The sequence below is a fragment of the Pristiophorus japonicus genome, chromosome 23 (genome assembly GCF_044704955.1).
Source record: "Pristiophorus japonicus isolate sPriJap1 chromosome 23, sPriJap1.hap1, whole genome shotgun sequence".
Lineage (NCBI taxonomy): Eukaryota > Metazoa > Chordata > Chondrichthyes > Pristiophoridae > Pristiophorus > Pristiophorus japonicus.
In genome coordinates this window covers 34,448,050-34,456,405 of record NC_091999.1, presented here as the reverse complement: position 1 = coordinate 34,456,405, position 8,356 = coordinate 34,448,050, and the positions used below count along the sequence as shown (strand labels likewise).

Here is an 8,356-nt window from a genome sequence, read left to right as displayed (position 1 = left end):
CGGGTTTACTCCAAGTGTGTTCAGCGACTTCGGGGAATCCTGCCGACTACGCCATTGTTAGCGTTAGTGTTTTCTCTGAAGAATCACTCAACACTCAGAGTCGGTTCCAACGCCTGGCGGCCTTTATAATGCTCAGCGGGGAGGAAAAACTCAGGACCGTATCCAGGTTTCTCTCCACAGAACAAAGAGTTACATGTACCTTTATATGTTTCACAACAGTTACAAAACAGTTTACTACAGTTACACAGCCCATCACGGCTGGACACAAGCCAATCACAACGATTATAGATTACATATAGGTTCTTTTAACCCAATAGAATTCTATAGTATCCAGGGAATCATTGTCAACTTGGGCTGATCGATGACTTTATATGTTCTCACCCTAGTTCTTTCATCTGGGAGAAATAATTGGTTTGTAGCCTTGTTTACAGCAAATGGTTTCCCTCTTATCTTTCTTCCTGGGGAATTAATTGGTTTATGGCCTTGTTCACAGGAGATGGTTTCCTTCTTATCTCTGTCTTCCCTCATCCCAGGCATTCCTACAGTGGGCCTCACAGGGTTATTGCTCGGTCAGTGAACGTTCAACAGTTCACAGCTTGACTACCTGATTTCCCATCATGCCTGGGCAGCCATTTTATGTGTGTGTCCATTTAAGCTTATGTGAGTTTTAAATATCCAGCAGGTGCCTAATGCCTAAGTCTATATATATATTTCTACTCTCTACAACAGTATCCATGGACAAATTTATTTGAGAAAAGCCTGCAGGCCGATGAGACACTGTTCAGGTGCCAGTGTGCTGCTGGTTTGCCCATCATTTTGCCTGTCATGGAAAATAACTGAACATTTCTCCCAGTGTAACCTTTGCTGTAATGAAATGTGTCTTTTAATAAGCCTCATGTCCTTGCTCATGTCTGCTGCAATTGTGTAGAAAGGGGATGTGTGAAGTGATGGTGTTTGTATGGAGGTGTGAAACAAGGAAATGGTATCTGTGTGTGGCAGTGACACAGCCTTGTGGTCACAGGCAGAACCATGCACCGATATCCTTGTGGTTATGGTTTGAGCAGGGTCAGTTCATGAATTCTCAAGCTAAAAGGTGCCAGGGATCAGGAGCAGCGGCAGTAAATAAAATCTAAATGTAAATTCCGATGTAGTTTATATTTATTTATTCCTATTATAATAGCTTTTGCTGAATGTGGCCCATGCCTCGTGCCGGTATATTGGATCAGGCCCACCATAGAAAATGAGTTTGAAACCTTGAGGTAGACAATGTCAACCGGATTCCCCCATCTACCAACCGAACAACTTCTTTACACTCAAGCTAGTTTGTAAGATGTGACCATGTTTACCAGATTCCATGTTCAATATCTGTAATGGCCCCTTCCCTTCCCCATGATGGAGAACAACAGCGCTCAGGATCCCTTCAAGCACCTTCCTGGTGATCAAGGTCACGTTGATGGGCCTTCAGTTCCTGAGCTCTGACTTGTGGCCAATTTGGAAAATGGGAACTACATGTGCTACCTTCCAATCTCAGGGAACAACCCATGACTCTACTGAGCTGATGGAGATATGGGAAAATGACTGACAGAGCACCCGTCCCATCTCTTTAAACAACCTTGGGTGGATGTCATCCGCACCTTACACCGTCAAGATTAACCCGCACGGAGACTTTGCTGACAGTGAAGAGAGATGAGAAAGACCAAAGTGCCGTTTGACCCTCTCAGTGTGACCCTGAAGGACTGTGTCCAGGCTGAAGTTCTCCCCCCATACGATCTTCCCACAGATTGTCCTCTCTGAGCTCCAGTCAGGTGATGCTAAACACACGGGTGGGAAAGACAAAAATCTACAGCAATGTGTTGAAAGCAACACGAATTTATTTGTCTATATCCCAAATATAAACTCCAGTCCAGTTACAGGAGTTATTAAAATCAGCGGAAACAAACCCCAACTGTCAGAATGAACATGGTTCAATCGGGATGTGATTAACAGCAGCAATAACAGCAGATACCAACCCCTGCAGTCACTTGTGAACTTGCTGGTGTCTCAGTAGGTGCAATGACTGAATGAATCCCTTCCCACACTCAGAGCAGGTGAATGGCCTTTCCCCAATGTGAATTCGCTGGTGCCTCAACAGATGGGATAATCGAGTGAATCCCTTCCCACATTCAGAACAGGTGAATGGCCTCTCCCCAGTGTGTATTCGCTGGTGCATCAACAGATAGGATGACCGAGTGAATCCCTTCCACACTCAGAGCAGCTGAACGACCTCTCCCCGGTGTGAACTCGCCGCAATGTTTCCAGCTGCGATGGGTAGTTGAAACGTTTCCCACAGTACCCACATTTACACAATTTCTCCCCAGTGTGACTGCACTTGTGTATCTCCAGGTTGGATAATAGGCTGAAGCATTGCCCACACACAGAGCACGTGTACAGTTTCTCCCCGCTGTGAACAGTGCTTTTTGCTTCCATGGTCAAAGACCGATGATATTCTGTTCCCATGAATCGAGTGACTCCATCAGATCTGAATGTGATGGTTGGTTTGAGCCTCCAGTCGACAAATCCTCCTCTTTTACTACCCTGCAAAGTTAATTTCAGACAGGAAAAAGGGTGGGTGAGAGAGAATCATCAAAAACACAAAGGCATGTTGAGAAATTGAGCTGAGTGAACTTGTTAATTTGTGGGGCCAGCACTAGAAATAGTAACCATGAAAGCTGCCAGTTTGTGATAAAACCCAACTGGTTCATTAATGTCCTTCAGGGAAGGGAACCCACCTCCATTGACAGCCCCACATGGGGAATTGTTGGTCCCACTGGGCCCAGAAATACTGGGGCGAAACCCAGCAGCTTTTCCTCCATCTCCACTCCAGCTCAAACTGACACAACAAACAGATCCACACAGGAGGCCAGGTATCCAAAGCATCTTTCTAACATTTGCAGCATAGTTGAGAGGCGATCTACTCTAAATTGCCGCAGATTTGGAGATTTGAGAGTCTAGATTTTGCTTTGTACCGGAATCCAGGTCAGTGATTGGAGCATGGGTAGGACCATTGTTACGGCCCAGGTACAGCAGGCGATGCGGCAAGCAGCAGAGGAGTGGTGAGGTCGGGGTGGAGTAGCGGCGAGGGATCAGGACTGAGAGATTGGGGCCCACAAGAGGTGAGAGTTTGGGGTGGAGAGATTGTGGCCTACGAGAGGCACGAATTCGGGGCCCAGAAGAGGCAAGGGCCCAGGGACAGCATGGACCAGACCACTCTGTGATCTATGGGCAGTAGAAGTATGTGCACCAGGTCTGTGCAGCAGAGCTTGGTCTCCAGTCATCTTGTTTAAAACTTGCCACTGGACCAAGACCTCACTCTGTCCAGCCCGTGTGATGGTGGTGTACAACAGACACACACATTAAAAGAATCCACGCACAGGCATCTCCCACCCTTCAATATGTAGTTTGGGACCTGGAATATCAGATCTCATATTGAAACATCTGTGAACTCATCCCTTTTTGGTGTGGAAGTGGGTCATCCTCGATTCAAGGGACTGTCTAATACTATACTGCACAGGAGGCCAGGGAGTGACTTCCGCATCCAACACCCACCCTGATACAGAATGGCTGGGATTTGCTGGGCCTGCTGCATAAATGCAACCAGTTGTTTTCATGGTTTGGGGGAGGCGTTGCCCCCGGTGTTTGCTGGTGCTGAGCCCAGCTCTCTGACTCGGGGCGGGGGAGGGGGCCACACTCGGTGTTGCCCGGGGCCTGAGAGCCACACTCGGTGTTGTCCGGGGCCTGAGAGCCGCACTCGGTGTTGCCTGGGGCCTGAGAGCCACACTCGGTGTTGCCTGGGGCCTGAGAGCCACACTCGTTGTTGTCCGGGGCCTGAGAGCCACACTCGGTGTTGTTCGGGGCCAGAGAGCCGCACTCGGTGTTGTCCGGGGCCTGAGAGCCGCACTCGGTGTCCCCTGGGGCCTGAGAGCCACACTCGGTGTTCCCTGGGGCCTGAGAGCCACACTCGGTGTTCCCTGGGGCCTGAGAGCCACACTCGGTGTTCCCTGGGGCCTGAGAGCCGCACTCGGTGTTCCCTGGAGCCTGAGAGCCACACTCGGTGTTGTCCGGGGCTTGAGAGCCACACTCGGTGTTCCCTGGGGCCTGAGAGCCGCACTCGGTGTTCCCTGGGGCCTGAGAGCCACACTCGGTGTTGTCCGGGGCCTGAGAGCCACACTCGGTGTTGTCCGGGGACTAAGAGCCACACTCGGTGTTGTCCGGGGCGTGAGAGCCACACTCGGTGTTGCCCTGCGCTGTGCTTGCTCCGCTCTGTCCCTGGGAGCCTCTCCGCACAGGGTGGTGCTCTCTGGAACCAGCCCTTCTCACGCGTTGCCTCCCTGCTGATGGAGATAGGGTGTATTCCCCCGGGTGGAGCACTTTGGGTACAATCATTCGCCATTGTCAGGGAGTGGTACAGCACAGAAGGCCATGCGACCCATCGTGTCTGTGCCAGTTCTTTGGTGGAGCTGTTCAATGAGTCTCACTGCTCTGCTCTTTACCGATAGCTCGGTATATTTTTCCCGGCAAGTATTTATCCAATTACCTTTTAAAAGTTACTATTGAATCTGCTTCCACCACCCTTTCAGATAGTGCATTCTGGATCATAACAATTCACTGGGTAATAAATGATCCCACATTTCACCTCTCGTTATTTTGCCAATCATCGAAAGTCTGACTCCTCTGGTTACCTTCCCTAATGCCGCTGGAAAGAATTTCCATATTTACTCTTTCTTCTAAATCATCCACTTTGGTGGTAAAAACAGAGAGACAGACTATTATCTGAATGGTGACAGATTAGGAAAAGGGAAGGTGCAACGAGACCTGGGTGTCATGGTACATCAGTCATTGAAGGTTGGCATGCAGGTACAGCAGGCGGTTAAGAAAGCAAATGGCATGTTGGCCTTCATAGCGAGGGGATTTGAATACAGGGGCAGGGAGGTGTTGCTACAGTTGTACAGGGCCTTGGTGAGGCCACACCTGGAGTATTGTGTACAGTTTTGGTCTCCTAACTTGAGGAAGGACATTCTTGCTATTGAGGGAGTGCAGCGAAGGTTCACCAGACTGATTCCCGGGATGGCGGGACTGACCTATCAAGAAAGATTGGATCAATTGGGCTTGTATTCACTGGAGTTCAGAAGAATGAGAGGGGACCTCATAGAAACGTTTAAAATTCTGACGGGTTTAGACAGGTTAGATGCAGAAAGAATGTTCCCAATGTTGGGGAAGTCCAGAACCAGGGGTCACAGTCTGAGGATAAGGGGTAAGCCATTTAGGACCGAGATGAGGAGAAACTTCTTCACCCAGAGAGTGGTGAACCTGTGGAATTCTCTACCACAGAAAGTAGTTGAGGCCAATTCACTAAATATATTCAAAAGGGAGTTAGATGAAGTCCTTACTACTCGGGGGATCAAGGGTTATGGCGAGAAAGCAGGAAGGGGGTACTGAAGTTTCATGTTCAGCCATGAACTCATTGAATGGCGGTGCAGGCTAGAAGGGCTGAATGGCCTGCTCCTGCACCTATTTTCTATGTTTCTATGTTTCTATGTTTCTATCATTCATAATTTTGTACATCTCTGTCAAATCTCCTTTTACCCTTTTTTGCTCTCTGAAGAAAACTTCACCAGGCTCTCCACATCACGGAAGTCCCACATCCCTGGCACCGCTCCTTCTGCACCTTCTCGAAAAGCTTGTCATCATTCCCAAAGTTTGGATTCCAAACTTGAATACAATTCTCCTGCTGAGGCCGAACCAGTTTTTTATAAAGGTTTGGAAAACTAAACATCAAATACTGATATTTCTCTGATGGGGCGACGTCCATCCAAGTCAGTTGGATGTGTCAATGAGACTGCGATCTGAAATAAGCACATTTGGAGTGGAGTGCCAGGGACATGCTGTGTAACTGGGCGCAAACAGTCCTGCACTCCCCCCACATCACTTGTTTCCCATTTGGCATGAAAGGAACGTGTTATTTGCAACAATTCATTTGATTTGATTTCAAATAGTTTAGTATAGAAATTGAATTATGTTTTTATGTTTTTTTTGCCCCAACTCAGGTTCAAGGCCTCAATTTTTCGCTTCGACTGTGTACAGGATTCCAAATTTGCGACTGTACATTGCAATTCCAACCCTGGGACTGTACATTGGGATGCTAACCCTGGGAGTGTATGTGGGCATTCTAACCCTGGGGGAGAGTACATGGGGATTCTAACCCTGGCACTGTACATGGGGATTCTAACCCTGGGACTGTACATGGGGATTCTAACCCTGTGACTGTACATGGGAATTCTAACCCTGGGACTGTACATGGGTATTCTAAACCTGGGAGAGTAAATTGGGATTCTAAACCTGGCACTGTACATGGGGATTCTAAACCTGGCACTGTACATGGGGATTCTAAACCTGGTACTGTACACGGGGATTCTAACCATGGAACTGTATATAGTGTCCAGGCGTTCGGGCCCCCTTTGGAGACGACCAGGCCTCTACTTCCCCGCAGTGCTCCAGGTGTGGTCTAGCTAGGGCTTTGTGCAGCTGCAGAAGGCTGGCAGTGCCCATGGAATAGTATCAAGGGAGGTAGCTTAGTCGTGACTTTCATTTTAAACTTTAAATCAACTTGGGAAATTTATAAATAACTTGGGAAAACTTTTTTAAAACTCCAGAAGAAACATTTAAAACTTCTGAAAAAACTTTTAACCAACGTGGAAGAACTTTCAAGAATTCTTTTCTTTAAAATTTTTTTTTATTGAGGAATTGAATACTGTACCCCAATCTAACCAGAAAATAGTTTGGTGTGTTTTATTAGCATCATTTTCAGTCATTTGAAACCAGGTTACACACGACGATGCCTGGCAAGCAGGTGTGCCTCCGACCAGGTGACCTGGACATCAGCCTCCCCTCTCCTGCCTCCCCCCAGAGGCGGGATTTCATCCCTCCATTTATGTATTTATTTGTCTATATCCCAAATATTAAACTCCAGTCCAGTTACAGGAGTTATCATCAGGAGAAACAAACCCCAATTGTCAAAATGAACATGGTTCAGTCAGGATGTGATTAACAACAGATTCCAACCCCTGCAGTCAGTTGTGAACTCGCTGGTGTGCCAGCAGGGTGGATGACCGAGTGAATCCCTTCCCACACACGGAGCAGGTGAACGGCCTCTCCCAAGTGTGAACTCGCTGGTGAACTACAAGGTGGGATGACTGAGTGAATCCCTTCCCATACGTAGAGCAGGTGAACGGCCTCTCCCTCGTATGAACTCGCAGGTGTGTCAGCAGGTGGGATGACTGAGTGAATCTCTTCCCACACACGGAGCAGGTGAACGGCCTCTCCCAAGTGTGAACTCGCTGGTGAACTACAAGGTGGGATGACTGAGTGAATCCCTTCCCATACGTAGAGCAGGTGAACGGCCTCTCCCTCGTATGAACTCGCAGGTGTGTCAGCAGGTGGGATGACTGAGTGAATCTCTTCCCACACACGGAGCAGGTGAATGGCCTCTCCCCAGTGTGAATGCGTCGATGAATTTCCAGTTCTGATGGAGAGCTGAATCCCTTCCCACAGTCCACACATTTCCGCGGTTTCTCCATGGTGCGGGTATCCTTGTGACTCTCCATGGTTGGATGATCAGTTGAAGCCTCGCCCACACACACAACACGTTTACAGATTCTCCACGCTGTGAATGGTGCGATGTTTCTTCAGGCTGTGTAACTGATTAAAACTCTTTCCACAGGCAGTGCACTGGAACACTCACTCGGGTGTGTGGGTCTTGGTGCATTTCCAGTCACACTGATATTTGAAATCTTTTCCCACAGGCAGGACAGACAAATATTTCTCCTTCCGCTTTCAAAGACTGATGATATTCAGGTCCGGATGTATCGATTGACTCCGTCAGATATTGACGCGATGTTTGGATTCTGTTTCCTGTCTGAAAATCTCCCCTTCTAATACGCTGTAAAAGGAGATAACAAAACTCATCACTGTCAGTACAAGACACAAATTCAGGATCTAGGGGCCAAGTTTCGACAGGAGTTGCTCCTATTGTTTTGGAGTATCCAATAAATCACAATTCTCCACATTTGGTTTGTTCCACTTTCAGTCAGTTAGTTCAGTTTCTTTTTCCAGCCACTTACGCCCGTTTTGGCCAGTTAAGCAAGTTCAGACAGCGAAATGTTACTCCAAACTAACTTAGGCCTGAGTCAGTGCCCACTTTTGTACGCTCAGAAAAACCTTGTGGACACTTCAGAAATCAGGCGCTGGTAGCAAGAGATGGCGGGCGGGGGAGGGGTTGTGGAGGGAAGGGAAGTTCGAGGATTTTCCAAGGCATTAAACA

General features: G+C 48.1%; 1 protein-coding gene across 1 annotated transcript; it reads right to left on the bottom strand.

Annotated features, from left to right (window-relative positions):
• Positions 1–2,208: 2,208 nt before the first annotated feature.
• On the bottom strand, positions 2,209–7,640 carry LOC139235477 (zinc finger protein 234-like). The gene is made up of 2 exons (XM_070866572.1): positions 7,386–7,640; positions 2,209–2,574 (listed from the first exon to the last, which is right to left on the bottom strand). The coding sequence occupies exons 1-2, from the start codon at positions 7,638–7,640 to the stop codon at positions 2,209–2,211; spliced, it is 621 nt and encodes a 206-aa protein (XP_070722673.1).
• Between the last annotated feature and the right edge of the window lie 716 nt (positions 7,641–8,356).

Bases quoted from the DNA above. Each gene is read 5' to 3' on its own strand.
- LOC139235477 (XM_070866572.1), bottom strand. From the start codon at position 7,640: ATGGAGAGTCACAAGGATACCCGCACCATGGAGAAACCGCGGAAATGT. The intron at 2,575-7,385 runs GTAGTTCACCAG...TTAACTTTGCAG, and splicing joins TCACTCAGTCATCCCACCTT to GGTAGTAAAAGAGGAGGATT.